This window comes from Lissotriton vulgaris, chromosome 5, assembly GCF_964263255.1.
Source record: "Lissotriton vulgaris chromosome 5, aLisVul1.2, whole genome shotgun sequence".
Taxonomy (NCBI): domain Eukaryota; kingdom Metazoa; phylum Chordata; class Amphibia; order Caudata; family Salamandridae; genus Lissotriton; species Lissotriton vulgaris.
Genome location: NC_141693.1, coordinates 1,468,127,553 through 1,468,143,744, shown reverse-complemented (window position 1 = coordinate 1,468,143,744; position 16,192 = coordinate 1,468,127,553). Strand labels below are relative to the sequence as shown.

At 45.0% G+C, this 16,192-nt stretch overlaps 1 protein-coding gene across 1 annotated transcript in view; it reads right to left on the bottom strand.

Moving 5' to 3' along the window:
- Positions 1–16,192, bottom strand: part of SLC26A9 (solute carrier family 26 member 9) — a 196,847-nt gene that overhangs the window by 36,511 nt on the left and 144,144 nt on the right. Inside the window, exons 11-13 of the mRNA XM_086923425.1 lie at positions 9,193–9,306; positions 5,294–5,371; positions 5,049–5,144 (exon numbers count right to left, since the gene is read on the bottom strand). Of these exons, the coding sequence (XP_086779551.1) occupies positions 5,049–5,144; positions 5,294–5,371; positions 9,193–9,306 (288 nt within the window). The remainder of the gene's footprint in view (positions 1–5,048; positions 5,145–5,293; positions 5,372–9,192; positions 9,307–16,192) is intronic.

Sequence of the window (16,192 nt, the reverse complement as noted above, 5' to 3'; positions counted from 1 at the left end):
TGACAAAATAAGGGGCAGGGTGGGGCTGTGAGCATCTTTTTAGACATTATAGTGTCAAACCTTGTTTGACAAGTCTGCATGGGTTTTAAATATTACACGTGAAGCACACTTCAAAGAGGCCTCCCGTGTCGCAATCTAATTTTAGTTGACACCTGGATAGGAGCCTTCATTTGTCCCAAAGCCAGGCAGGCTTCAATCACACTTGGCTTGTTTTGACATTACAGTGTCAAATGATAACAAGCAAAAGAGCAGAGGGCAGAAGCTAATAAAATCCACACCAAACAGATGAACAGTGTCCCCTAGTTTAATTGAAGGTGCACGAAAACAAGGAGTACTTCCGCCTATACTCCCCACAATGTAGGAACTAATCCTACAAATTCAATACAACAGCAAAAGATGTTTCAGCACTCTATAGACAAATTAATACTTCTTATTATAGTCCAATTCACGTAAATATTGTAAGAACAATTGCACATAAGGAAAGAAGGCTTACATATTCAATAGATGTCTTTCTTGTTCCAAAATTCTTTTATTATTCACATAACAGAAACTTCTCCCACAGACGAATTCATCATAGCCAACGCGTTTCGTCTCATTAAGAGACTTCTTCAGGGCTTTCGATATATGACATATGTTGTGATCCTCAGGCAACACATAGTATTTCAAAGAGGTAGTATAAATAAGACACCGATACAGTTTTCTAACAGTCTTAAAGCGGCATAGTAATCGCACGCAATCCAGTCAGTATATGGATAGGAGCCTTCATTTGTCCAAAAGCCAGGCAGGCTTCAATCACACTTGGCTTATTTTGACATTACAGTGTCAAATGATGATGGAGTGCTAAATCCTGCTTGACAGATTTGCTAGGTTTTGTATGTATAACACTTGTTGCACACGTCAGCGGACGGGAAGCAGAGTGCCAAAACAATTGTTGTGTATCTACTGCCTGTGTACAGTCTGGCTGCTGCAAAACACTGATGTATTGGGGGTAGAGGAACTGCTCCAAACTGGATATCAGTGTTACATGTGGGAGGACAGCTGGGTTTCCATAATACACTTCCCATACACACCCCAGCCTTCAGAGACCAAGATTAATGTGACCGAAGATTTCTGCCATCTTGAAAATGGTCAAAGTGGGTAAGGCTGGCCCCGGGAATGTTTATCCCATTGGTTAGGGCATGTCCAGGAGTCATTTACACTTGGTTTCAGATCTTATTTTTTGTATTCAGACTTCATAACTGTTTTGATATTTTATAAATAATGTACACAGTGCCCTAAATAAACCTTGTCCGCTCTGTGCCATGGCTACCAGGGGTTTGAGCTCAGATTAATTTAGTGACTTTGAGGGTTCACCCTTTCAAGGGTTTTGCTTCTTCCTTGAGGTGGATAGTCACCCACTTCAATTAATAATCCAATTTCTTACGCCCCTCTTTCTGTTTCTGTAGTCACAGACATGATCCCATATGACTGGACTAACCATGGGCGGATTTTGCGGATCCACGATCCGCGGATTTTGCGGATTTGCGGATCGTGGATCTGCAAAATCCACAGATTTTGCGGATTTGCGGATCTGCGGATTTGGGGCGGGGCTTCCATGCGGGTGCACATGCTTCTTGTGTGTATAAAAGGTCAGAGAAAGATCAGTTCAGCAGATGAAGAGAAATAAGCTCCTGGTCACAGAAACAGCACGGGTATTGCGCTCGTGAAAGTCACGGATGCAAAAGCCTCTATCCAGCATCACAGCTGATTTTCCACGGTAGATTTGTGAAGAAGGCACACCTGCCTCGACGACGCTCACGATTGTTTTTGGGCTGATGAATGAGTCACAGGAAGGGCATGGTAAATATTTTAGGATGGCGCCGGCAAGCTGCCAGCGCCATCCTAAAATACTTACTAAATTAGCTTCAACAGGAAGCTCGAATAGATAAAATCGAGCACCCGCTTTATTTTATCTATTAGAGCTTCCTGTTGAAGCTAACTTAGTAACTATTTTAGGATGGCGCTGGCAGCTTGCCGGCGCCATCGTAAAATAGTTACAACAGGCCAGGCTTCAACTTTTGCCCCCGGAAAAATCCGCCGCTCGCGGATTTGCGAATTCTCGGTAAATTCGCGGGAGTTCGCGGACCGCGAATTTACCGAAAATTCGCAAAATCCGCGAGCGGAACGGATTTTCCGCTCATACTTAGACTGGACTAATGAATCCCCTCGTTACATTACTGTGGGCAACCCAAGGATTTAAGTTGTGCAACGGCAAGGAGATATGGATTTGTAGTTGAGTCATCAATTGTGGAACAACAAGGAATACTAAGATTTAGACCCATCTTCCTCATTTCAGTTATGTGGTTCTGGGCAAACAATTTCCTAATTCTCCGCTTCAGATCCCATATTAGTTAAAACTGGAGTCTTTGGAAACAGGATACCTTCATTAGTAAGCTAATTAAAAAAGGAAATGTAGTCTTTCAATAATATTCACAGGGCTCACCGAAATCTCTCATGCTGTAACTAGGGGCATGACAAACAACATGTAAACTCAAATCCTGTGCTTCACATAGCGAGCAAGCTGACCAGTATTTTGGTGCCTCTCTGTTAAGTTTTTTGTTATTGCACCCAGGCCTGCCACACAACAAACACCTATGTCTAAAACAAGCCAGCCCTATTGGCTTGGTGACTGTTTGTTAGCTGTATGAGATAAATGAATAATTACTTAAACATTAACATGGTCTGTGAAAGGGATAGTGGCCTTCAGGTGTCGCAGACACTCGTGCTCTCATTTTATACTACTTTCTTCTACAGACTCTCTGTTAAACACTTATGCCCTTTTTTTCGCCCTTCTTCTTTCCTAAATCCTCCATCTGTCTAGCTCACTCTTTCCCACAATTACCACTGGCACATAGACAACTTTTGCTCTGTGCACGTTACAGAGAGGCCCAGGATTGTATGTGCATGTAGCTTACACACCTCTAGGACCCACTGAGAGGCACTGTGAGGAACTCGCACTGCCTTCAGCCTCAACTACAGAGCTCTCAATCGTTCCCCGTCATAAATAGCTTCCTACAATCTGAATTCACTCAGACATCTGGAGGCTGCTCTGCTCAAAATATGCACAACACAAGACTTATTTGTTACAAGAAAATTTGCCATCCTTTCATCATCCATTCATTCTGCCATCCATCTACTCTTGCCATCCATCGATCCATCCACTCCGCCACCCATAGATCCATCTACTGTGTCATCCATCCCCACATTCCTATCCATCCATCCACTCTGCTCTCTATCCATCCATTCATCTACGCCAGAGCAGAGGTCTTCAAACTTTTGTAGGTTGAAGAACCCCAGCTCAATATTTTTAGATATCGGCTATATAGCGACGCCAGAATGTGATCTGGTTATGGAATGGGTTGTCGTTTGAGAGTATTGGGTTTTTCTCCAGATTTTTGACACACAAAATTGCAAAATAGGGGGCAAAGCAAGCGCCCCCCGAAACGCCCTTATTCTGAAGATAGAAGGTATGTATAGGAAGTAGTTGTGTAGCAGAGCTATCTGTAAGAGTCCCATAATGAAGTCAGTGGGTATGCGTGTTGGTTTGGGTCTAGTATCCCGAGCATCCCGAGCAGAGGCAGCCCACAATCAGTCCCCCCAGGGCACCGCGCACACAACCGTCTCGCTCAGAGCCAGTGGTCGAGTTTTGCACCCTGCTTTAAATTGGCTTTTTCCCTCAGCACGCCATACCTGATTAGTTTGTGACCTTCCGCAGAAACAAGCACACTGCTTGTTGATATCCAGGTCTTTGCCATTGATACCTTTCCAGTTTGTGAGCAGCCAGCGCCTGGCTCTATGAGCATTAATTATAATTATTTTAATTTAGGCTGATTCGTGATTACAACTGGCGACTTATACAAGGCTAATTTGCATGCCTGGGAGCAGATAAGTGCAGGTGCCACTGGGAGCAGGCACGTGCAGGTGCCACTGGGAGCAGGTAAGTGCAGGTGCCAATGGGAGCAAGTAAGTGCAGGTGCCAGGGGGAGCAGGTAAGTGCAGGTGCCACTGGGAGCAAGTAAATGCAGTTGCCACTGGGAGCAAGTAAGTGCAGGTGCCAGTGGGAGCAGGTAAGTGCAGGTGCCAGTGGGAGCAGGTAAGTGCAGGTGCCAGTGGGAGAAGGTAAGTGCAGATGCCACTGGGAGCAGGTAAGTGCAGGTGCCATTTGGAGCAGGTAAGTGCAGGTGCCAGTGGGAGAAGGTAAGTGCAGATGCCACTGGGAGCAGGTAAGTGCAGGTGCCATTTGGAGCAGGTAAGTGCAGGTGCCAGTGGGAGCAGGTAAGTGCAGGTGCCACTGGGAGCAGGTAAGTGCAGGTGCCACTGGGAGCAGGTTACTGCAGGTGCCAGTGGGAGCAGGCAAGTGCAGGTGCCACTGGGAGCAGGTTACTGCAGATGCCACTGGGAGCAGGTAAGTGCAAGTGCCAGTGGGAGCAGGTAAGTGCAGGTGCCAGTGGGAGCAGGTAAGTGCAGGTGCCAGTGGGAGCAGGTAAGTGCAGGTGCCAGTGGGAGCAGGTTACTGCAGGTGCCAGTGGGAGCAGGTTACTGCAGGTGCCAGTGGGAGTAGGCAAGTGCCGGTGCCAGTGGGAGCAGGTAAATGCAGGTGCCAGTGGGAGCAGGTAAGTGCAGGTGCCAGTGGGAGCAGGTAAGTGTGGGAGCAGGTAAGTGCAGGTGCCAGTGGGAGCAGGTAAGTGCAGGTGCCAGTGGGAGCAGGTAAGTGCAGGTGCCAGTGGGAGCAGGTAAGTGCAGGTGCCAGTGGGAGCAGGTAAGTGTGGGTGCCAGTTGTCCACCTGGACTGTAACTGATAATGCTTACAAGCGCATTTAAGGCTGATCTGAATCATGCCCCCTGGAAATGATGGATTGAAATGCAGGGCTGGCTCCAGATCTCCTATGCTCTTCCATCGAGTTAGAAATACTGCTGCTCCTTACTCTCCAACACTCTCTCACCCTTTAAATAGTGTTCTCCACTCTCTTCACCTGACCCATCCCCGGATGACACAAGCAGGTACTCACGCAGTCCAAGCGGCTTTTCTTCCACAGATAGAATGGGTCCGCCAGCTGCTTGAGGGAGTTTTTCAAGTTCACGGCAATCAGGGCCCCCAACACAGACTGTTGAAACACACACACAATGAAAAGAAGCTTGATGTGCAGCCAGGAGCTATATTCTGTAAAGATGAAATGTCTGACAATTCTGTATAGTATGTAACTAAAAGCCCATCCCCCTTTTTTCCAACAGTTCTATCATGTTAGCTCCTTACCTTGGGCAAAGGGTTCAGGTAGGTTCCCAACGTCAGCATCGTGATCATCACAACCATCATTACCAAGAAACTCGAGATCTGAAACACACAGACACTGATGGTTCAGAGACAGGTTGAGATACAAGGTACAGACAAGCATTAGATCACAACTAGACAGGCCTTACTGACATTACAGCCCATCTCAACTGGGATATAGTCATGCTCTTTGTCATAAAAAAGGACACATGTAAAATATAAAAATTTCTCCTGATCAAAGTGTGCACTATGGATTATCCATAAAACGGTTGCTAGGTGAAGCCAGATGTGTAGTGTCATACCCCTTCGGGGGTCCACAGAGCAGACAGGGGCGACTGGGCCTCGGCTTTGGTTGTTGAGGTAAGTTGCTACTGGTATCCTGGGGTCCTCTTACTATGACTCTGCACACCGGTCCAATTGCAACTCTTTCCACTCTTGACTCTCGGGGTAACGAGGGTGAAGAGTCCAGCACTTCTCATAGAGCTAGTGTGGGGGCCAAGAGATCAGAATTCCACATCAACCAACAGACACAATAATGTAATGTTCAGGCCAGTGCTTGTCTTTTTGTAAATGCAAGTAGTTTAATGACTGCAAAACGAAATACTACACATTACAAATAGGGTATCCAATACAGGTATGTATCACTGGTGGCCTTCTCCGTGTACTACACCATCCGCTCCAATACTCTCTCCCAACTTGGGTGACCGTAGTAATTACAGTTCCCCCATATTCTGTGCCAGAAGCAGGAATTAGGCAGAAATGAGATGCTCAACTCACTCAATAGTTCTTAGCCCAGGGTAACGCTAGGCAGATAGTGTCTCCCTCGCTATTTGATTTCTTTAGAGCACATCTCAGTCATTTGCTCTGGGTGCGGTTGATTCCTGGCTGTATATGAATGCTAATCCTGCAGGTCGTTTGATATGAGGGTCATGTTAATAGATGATTGCAACCCAGCAGATCCAGAGGTCACCTTCTCTACTAGTTTTGGCCTCACAGGCCACCTGACTCCACTGAGTGGTGACACATCAGCATTGTTGGGAAATTACAGTACAGAAGGTCCAGGGGTCAAGAAATGACCTTTTTCAGAAGGCGTGGCCTCTTAGGCAACACATAGCAGTGGCCTCCAAAACTGGCTAGGCTCCACTCAGCTGTGACGTGTTTTCCATCTGACGATGCCAGGAGCAGCCTCAGTTTCCATCTTGCATCTCACATCCCACAACTGCTCTTAGTGGACAGGGCGACACTCAATCTGGTGATATTTCGGGAGCATTTCTTAGCAATAACTATGAAAAGAGACCAGAAGACCCACTCTAATTAAGTGTTGCACCTGGTTTTCCTTTCCATTGCAATGCACCTTCTCTGACTGTTACTCATGCTGGGAACATGGTGGGCTTTTCCTCCTGTGAAGCCTGTTTTCCTGCAGTGCCAGGCACTCCCCGTCTATCTCTCAATAGAGAGCTAGGCTTCTTGGCACTAGACAGACCCTCAGCTACTTCACCGGAAAGTTTAGACTTCAGGTGCTGTCCTTTCATCTTTGGGAGACTAGCTATCAGGCAGGGAATAGCCATGGTTACACAAAAGCTCTTTGAGTATTCTGCAGAGCATTGAAATCCTTGGTCAAGAATAACTTGAGACTAGAACCACGTGGGATGGTTTAGGTACCATTTTTATACACATTTCCCAGGGAGGGGCTGTGGATCCACGTCTCACATTTCAGAACCGATTTGGGTTAATTCTTTAACTCGTTCGCTGCAGTGGCTATTCTGCCGCAGCGCTAACAGGGCGGGGCGGCCGCGCGGCAGCCGCATGCTGGTGACAGAACCGCTCCGTTACCAGCCGCGGTTGGGCTGTGCTCGTGACGGAGCGGTTCCGTCATGGCCCGCCCCACTCAATAGAACGCGCCGCGCAGGCGCAAAATCAGCGCCGCGCAGGCGCGGCGGTCGGGCCATGACGGAACCGCTCTGTCATCAGCACAGCCCAACCGCAGCTGATGACGGAGCAGTTCCGTCATCAGCATCGAACGGGTTAAAGGCTGATCTCCACACACAGCCTTTGTATACATTGATGCTTTTCAAAGAAGGCAGCACTGAGGCTGTCTCCAAGCAGCAGCCCCCATTTCATGGGCCTAACGATCGTGGAGGTTTCTGCACCTAGTTGTCATCAGCATTCATGAGGCAGTGATCAGGGACAGACAAAAGAACAGGCCTGGCCTAGAAACGTCCTCACCTTGAATAACAGAAACAACATTCAAACCCTTCACCCTTACCATTTACCAAATGGCAGTGGTCCTCAGTGAATCTTTAAAGGTAGCCCTGTCTTCATCCTCATTCACTTCACTGTCTAGCTCTTCAGCCTCCAGCCACAGGAATGTCTGGGGAAAGCTGTCCTCGTTCTCCATCTTTTAGGAGGCATCAAAATAGATCCCACTGGCTTCAGTACTCAGACTCACCCACACATATGTATCAAAGTCTCATTGTACACACACAGGATGGCAGCAAAAAGTTCTGCTTTTCACATAGTAGTGGAACTTTACACCAGAGGGGCCAGTAGGTCGCAATCCCACTAACACAGATAAAAGTTCTCTTCCACTATCAATAAAATACATGGCACGCGACCACCACCACTTGATGTGCAACACCCAGGACAGCCGTCCTCTGCTTAATAGGAGGGCACGCTTGGTGCAGCCCACCAGGTCACAGGGCAGGTCCTCGACTTCACATTTCCAGGGACAGGCCTAGGCCTCTGTGCACATGCTAGGTTACCATGCTACCAAGGTCAAAATAAAAGTCAGGATACTAGATTCACATGCCGCTGGGCACTCAGGGCAGGGATACAACTATATACCTTTCAGGGGACTTTTCCCTCCAGACATATAGCCATTTTGAAGCTCTCAAACGATGCTTTATTAGAATACAGCCCACAGCCGCCTAAGTGCGTTGGTCCTTTGATGATGGTCTAGCTCCCCCCAAAAAGCTAGCACCGCTTTGTTAATAAAACAGATTCAGAGCGGAGATTCAATTCTCACAGACAAAAAATACACATCCCTTAGAGGGGCCATCCAGTGAATGATATCACAATAGATCGTAAAACCCAAGCAGATGTCATCAAATAAAGAAACACTCTGGAGTGCTGAATGTAGGTGATTGTTAGTGATGCATGACTGGGTAAAGAAAAGGGATTTTTTCTACACTGTCAGACCCATTCAAAAAGTATGATGACTAGTTACGCTTCTATGCTGTACATCACGAAGGTCATTGAATGGAATACATTGAATCACACTTGTTCCAACCCTAAGGCCCTCTTATACAGGAAAGGAAGCTTGCCAATCTCCTAGCAATTGGCACATGATGTTCTTAGTCTTGCTCATTTTGGCATTCATAAGCTTCCTGTACTTCTGTGGAATTATTCTCACTCCTTCATCACAGATGAAATCCACTTCAGTAGAGACTATCTCATTCTCACTCTACAGATCTCATCCATTTTAGCTGGGGCATGCTCACTTACACTCCACTGGCATCTTACACGTCAATGGTGATTCATCTACTCCAACGCTGGCCTTTACACTTCTTTTTAGTTTCATAAATCCCCACAACACAGAGCTCACACATGATTGTGTCTCATGTAGTCCCAAAGTAGAGTCCTTAGAAATAGCAATTAGTCCCCTCTCAATCCTACTCCCGGCCTTTTTTGCTTCATTTGAATTAGGCTGAGTCCCACTTTAGTGGCCTTGAAATGTTCAATGAAGCATGTCTCTACCTCTACCATATAAAAGCTGTTGAGATACAACTGATAATGAGGACTCGGATTTTGCCAAGTTAAAAGCAATACAAATACTGATTCAATTGACAATTGGTGTACCAATTAGATGCCCTGCCATTGCTTACCTGAGATTTCCCTCCTGCACCATCCACGGCTAGCGTGACAGATAAGGCACAAGAGATCACGTGGATCAAAAAGAAGGATCCAAAGAAGTTGCCACAGCCAAGGGCCAGCATCTCCTAGAGGGAAGAGGGAGATTGATGATCAGAAACAGAGCAGGCCCAAGGAGAGGTTGAAGCCCAAGACGAAAGACTGGAGGCTCGTGGTCTAATATGCATTGAAAAATGGTAATCACAAGACTCAGCATTGCAGAGGACATGTGATTGCAAAGTGTAGACCACTCAGAAGAGTGTTGCGGATAATGAATATTGGCAGGTGGGAATAATAACTCTCAAATGTCGCAATCAAGCAATCTATTTATATACATTATCAAAACATACTAATACCATCCGCTTTGAAATTCATTTTTCAAATTAGAAGCAGAAGCATGATTTTATGAGTGAAAAGGCAGGCAAGGTCTTGTTTCAAAGATACAATAATACACCTCTGTTTAAAAAGTTTACTAAAAGGTGTCTAAGTTTGCAAATTTCCTTTACTTGTTCCGAAGAAAATAGCAAAATGTCGATATGGCAACAGTTAAGGGAGTGTAGGTCAAATATTGCAGCTAAAATTACAGCTTTCAGTCGTTAATTTTTAACCCCTGTAGGAAAAATAAAACCCAGAGTTTTCAAAAAGAAGTTTAAGCAGCACAAAAGAGAACAAAATGCACTTCTGCTTCCTCAATACTATTCCAAAATATACACTTAAGGAATCAATGATTTCCGGTTGCCCACTTAATTGTTAAAGCATTTGCTAGGTACTACATCAGAAGTTCAGAAACAAGCTCTTGGTTTGTAAGTGTTCAGTCTGACCTAAATTGTTTTTGAAGTTCCTTGAATGTTTTAACAGAGAAAATCAGTGTGATAATGTGCTGCTGGGTCATTTAACTTAAATATGTTTTTGAGGTCTCCCTCCTTTGAAAAATAACCCTTTGTCGGCTTTGGCTACTGATGGAGCAAGGATTCGTGAACTAGAGACTTGCTCGGATGTAATCCTCTCATATAATCTTGTAATGAAACATTAATAAAGTTTGTAATATTCATTTTACACGACATTCATATTTTCTAGAAAAGGGGGAAACTTGCCTATGTGTTTTACTAAAAAGTAACCCGAGTTCAATTAAAGATGGCTGCTAACGCGTGAAAATAAACTGTGCATGCGTAAGCTGCATGACGTCTTAATGCTTGGAGGGATAACTCTGCTTCTGCGCAATAGCATCTAAAATGGGCGCTTAAGAACTCACATGCTAAGCATCTGCTTCGCTGAAACTAAATTGTGTTCTATATTAATTGCAAATGCATAAATAGACTTTCTAAGTAAATTGGATTAGAGTAGAGATAGGTGGTATACAGTGAAATAATTTTATTTGAATTTAATACTTTGTCTTTTTGACCTCTCTATTAGTTCGTTTTTGGGCCTGCTAGAGACACTAGGGTCTGACACCCACGTGAGGTTGGTGCATGCGCAGGAGAAACAACTCTGGAGCACCGAAGAGTAAATAGAATTAGAAAAAGATCGCGGAAGAACCGAGGAGGAAGTTAGTATCAGAGAGGGGTGAGACGTAGGCGTCAAATCCAGAAGAGGTCATCTCTTCTGTCCTGTCATATCCTGAAGTACCTGTCACCTGAACTTTCTAAGGGTCCCATTAACTCTTTGCTAGAGGGGTCTGCTTTTTGCACAATCCTAGGTAAATATAAATCTGTGTATTGTGTCAGTGTACCTTTCTCTCTATCCTTTCTTTTCCTGAGGTACTTGCCATTGAAAATCTTAATTTTAATTTAGGTAACGAATCTTACCTCTTCAGAATGATGGAGTTAACAATGTAATTCGTTTTGCTCTGATGATTAATTTAGATACACATTTAAAACTTACCAGAGTCTGTGATTTATTTAATAAAGAAATCAGGTAAATGAGACTTAGATCATGCTCACTAAATAAAATCAACTAAAATAGGTCCATTTGTCTTAGAAAGGGCTTCGTATTATATATAGATTTAAGAATTGATAAGCAGCGAATGTACAATTGTAGCCTAAATGGTTTCCAGTGGTGTTCACTGATCAACATGAGTGAGTGTGTTTATGAGCCCAAATGAGTATTTAGTGATAGATGTACTCAGGTTGGTGGCCCACTGGATCACTTCACAGCCAGGAGTGAATCAGAGTGACAAAGGGGGCACCTTACACATCCTCAGCCATCTCAAGACCAAGTTTCCAAATATGACATTGTCAACATAGTTCCACAATTCTGAACCATAAAGGGCTGAGAAATACAACTTGGCTTGTAAGACTTTACTGATAGTAAGACTGTTCTGCCACCATAAATGAGATAGAGTGGGTTAATCATCATTTATCAGACATTCTTTGGGATTTTGTTTTTGAAAAACCAAAAAACTTGCTGAGCAACTGCTTGGAGCATCATGACCCCTCTGAAAACGTACAGTTCTTTCAAAGGAGCTGCCACAGTGGCGGTTCATTTGAAGGTGCAGAAGTCTCCACCAGGCAGGTAAATTCTTTAAATAGGGATGAAATGATCTGCCAAGGGGGCGAAGGATGTAACCTTGCCACCCTCTTGGGAAAGTGTACTGACCTCCAATCTTTGAATATCACCTAAATCTTTTCAGTAAGCTCATTCTGTGTGACAGCTATCAGGCGCTTTTTTTTAATATCAACTCCTGTGAATATTGTGGCAGCAATCTGGTTCCTGTTGCCCTCAATGACGCTGTTCAACCCTGGCGTAATCATGCAGCATAAAGGTACAGTGTTTGTGGCTATTACAAATATTCTTCCCAGTAGGAGTTGTACCTAGACTTGATCAAAACAATAGGTAAAGGGAAAGCTTCACCAGTGGTCTCGGGGCCTCTTCAAGTTCATACTCGCACTACCATTGATAGTTTCCTAGTATGGGCGGTTGATGTCATCTCCAAGGAGATTCGATTGGTGGAAAGAGGAGTTTCTCTCACAGCTGAAGCTGTGACTCTCCTAGTAACACCACCCTCTCTACCACTTTAATCTCTGCCACCTACTTCATGGGGTCATCACAGTGGCAGTCTTATAGATGTTTGCCCTGTTCCGACTAGGGCTTGTGCTCCTATTGTGGGGAATGAGGCAGTTGTAAGCATGATAGCACAAGTGTAAAGAGTGTACAAAATGGTGTCATCCAAAACATACCCTCACCTTAATATGGTCCCACGGCCAAGAGTAGAAAGGGGGCTCCTAAATTAAAGGAGGGAACTAATAACTCACATGCCACCCATGCCAACCAGCAGTCTGGGGCTGTTAGCCCCTTGAGCCCTGGTAGCTCTATTTGGAACAACATTAGTGGGCCAATGAGTGAGCTACTTGATCTCAAACTCCGTCCACTGTATGATCATCATACTGAGATTGAGGATGATTTGGGTAAAAGTAGCAAGGGTGGGGTGGGATGTTTAACTGTCATGCCCAAGGATGGGCTCAACATAAGCACAAGACCAACAACCCATGTAATCTTGTCTGGGGCTTCAAGTGATGCCAACTCTAGTGATAATCATGCAAAGGAAAACAACTGTGATTTGACTGTGCATGCCCCCACTGCGACCCCATCAGTGCAGAAATATAATGGTTGTCCCAATCAAGAGAGACCGAGGAAGCAAGTACATCCCTTACCAATGTTGTCAGTTCCCGGATGGGAGGAGTGGGTGCTCTAAAAAGCAAGGATGGCCCACTTCCTCCATATGTTTCTTTAAACCTCCCACCTACCTTCTCCCCTTATGTTATGGTACTTACTTGTATTCCTGCTTTAAAACAGGGATCTAGGGAAGATCATCACACTCTAAGGAACAGTGTGAGCAATTGGCTGTCCCTCCTGTGAAATGAGGGCCGCTCACTGGCAAATAGGTTAATTTAATCAATCAATCAATATTTGTAAAGCGTGGCTTATCAGCCCAGGGGGTATCCAGGCGGTGTGTTAATTATGGTTAGGAGGGTTGAGAGGGCGGGAGCCTCTCCCAAAACACATGATGGGGATTGTGTTGTCATCAATTTTGCATGGGTGTTTTCCCCACAGTTCTGAATCTTGACAGTTTGATGGCTCGTTTATCTGCAGTCCAGGCCCTACTCTTGGGCTATTGCTATCAGTCGACCTTTGCCTCAGCTCCATCTTGGCCCAGTGGGAGTATCAGACATTAATATAATAGGAATAGGAGACAGCCTGAGGTTAACAAATTTGTTTTAAAAACATCAAATAGGTTAGAGGCTCTGAGTGCTGATGTACTGGATTCACTCTCTTCCCCCAAAATAAGGCCAGTTTAAGTGACCAGGTCTTGCAGAACTTTAGCCCAGCCCTCATATTCTGGGGCTTTGTTGTCTGGAATTCATGGTAATTCCGGATTTGGGCCTACACATCCTTTGACGTATGATGCTAATGGGGGTATTATTAATATGAGGGCACGTTTGTGCGATATGCCAGTTAGGACATTTGGGGATGTGGATCTGTGTGATATACTTAACTTGGTGGAACAAAACTGCCCCCTTTTGATGGGGGGCTAATTAAGGATGGTTTCCATGGTACAACCACACATGAGGCTCATAGTCTTATGAGCACAACATGGTTTAATACTATCAATAATATTTCGAATGTAAATTCCTCCGGGTAGGCTACCTTTGGTGTGAACAAGGATTTAGTACTGCTGGCATTGCTAGGTACCTAACATTATTGAATCATAGTACTACTGCTAGTGTCCCCAGATTGGCTCTTGGAATGTCGCAGGAGTAAACAGCAAAATATTTCACCTGGATATAAATATATATATATATTCTTGGTTGGTATACCTCAAAACGTTAGCCATAATTTGCCTCCAGGATATATGGGAGACAGAGGAATCTTTCTTTATAGATGTTAATGAGTCTTTCCTTAATCCCGCCGTGCCCCCTTTAAAGGGCTATCCTAAAGGCGGTTTGTTAACCCTGGTCTCCCACTTCCTTGATTGCAGATGTGAGAACTTGTCCACAACTTGCTGTAATGTGCAAGTCATTTTATTTTCCTCACCAGTGGCTGGTGGTTTTATGGTGTTGAATTTTTATAATGCAACCACTGGTCCCAATTACTGCAACATGCTTTGGGCTCAATTTATTTTGAAACCCAGATGGTAGTTTCTCCCCTACTTTTGTTGGGCGTGGTGGAAATTCCACACTAGATTTCATTTTTGTATCTGTATCTCTGTGGAATCTGTTAGACCCCTTTGATGTGTATTTCTGGTTTTAGTGACCACTATTACATTTTCATCTGCATTAATAATCTGTTTGTTCAAGCCTCTTTACAAAGCACCATAATGTAGATTGACGGCAAAGTGATCAACACGGGTAGAAGAAAAGAGTGGTCCAAAGTTCCTGAACAGGCTTGTGGTTACTAAGGGCAAGGTAGTTAATCTGTGTTTGGGTGACTCGTTTGATGATGGCTTCTTGAGTGCTTATCATGAGATTGTGGTGGATACTAAAGCTAGATTGTTTTTTCTTCCCAAACATGTGCTCAGCAACAAACCTAGGTGGTTCAACAAAGATTTTTCAGGTGCTCATATATTGGTATTGTCCATGCTCAAAGTCCAGCCTAAAGACCAGTATTCAATGCCTTCTAGACGTGTTTTATACAACAAGGCAAAAGAGAGGAGGAAAAGGGAGCTCAGAGAGGATGTTTGGTCTGATTTGATGGAGACCTCAACTAAGGCAGACAGTAGTCAGTTTTGGGAGATAGTTAACTGCCATCTATTCAACGGGCATGGAGCTCATGCCATTACCTCCCATATCTCTCCTGAGAAATGGATTGAGCACTTTGAAGGCATTTATGGTTCTGAGTATTGCACTACCTCCTGATGTACCCTGTGCCCCCAGTTTTAGTAACACAACTGGGTAACCTAACATTTGATGGGGAGGAGTGGTGTTAGCAATAGAATGCATGACAGTCCATAAGCCCCCCAGCCTCCATGGGAACTCCGCCGATCTGTTTAAGATTTTTTTTAAAGATTAGTCACTTTCTGGTGCTTAGAAACCAACAGTGCCCCTTTTGGTAATTTCATTGCCTCTGACAGGGACACGTTCACCTTTAGCAATTGTTCTGGAGGATCTCTCACCAGTCTTGTGCAGCCCCCTCCAGCACGCTGGGTACAGTTAAAACTCCTTCCTGAAGTTCTTCTTGCTGGTCCCAAAGTATCCAACACATAATCCAAGGTTCTAGAATCTCCAAGAGGGTCCTTGAAAGTGTGAGACTTCAATTGCTGCAATCCACTTGGACAAAACCCTTACCAAATCCACTGGTAGTGCTCCAGGCTGGGGATTCTTTGTGGTGATGGTCCAGGTGAGCTCTGTTAACCTGTAGCTTGCAGGGAGTCCACTCTTTAGTCCCTTTTAAGCAGGTTTGATCCACAGTGATGTAGTTTCAAATGGTGCAAAAAGGCGCAAACTTCGGATTGCAGGCCTTTGGAAATACACATCAAACTCTTCAGCGCAGCACCTTCTGATTCTCTTAAGTTGCAAGCAGCAGATCTGAGAGGCACCGCCCCCCTCCGATACTTATTCAGTGTTCTCTGTGGTCAAGCAGGAGGGCACTGCTGTTCAATGAGCTGCAGGGTTCCACCCAAAGGGCTGACCACTTCCTGCAGAGTGTGGCAACATGCTAACCCAGAAAGCACTATTCTTTCAAAATTCAGTATGCCAGAATTTTCAGCAGGGAGAGACGACCTGGCAAGACACACGCCTAAGATGGCTATTCTCCATAGTCTCTCCCTCTCCCTCTTGCGTCTGCTCATTCCTTCCTTAATCCTAGCACCCGGCTGGAGGTGAGGAGGGGTCCTCCTCTTCGCTTGAAGTCCATGGTTTACGACTCACCCTTCCCCTGCTCTGGCATTTCTATGCCCAGCAACCTCTCCTCCCTGAGAGGCTTCCTAGCCCCAGGGGTCATTTATCACCTCTTCAAAGAAGCCAGGCTCACTCACATATC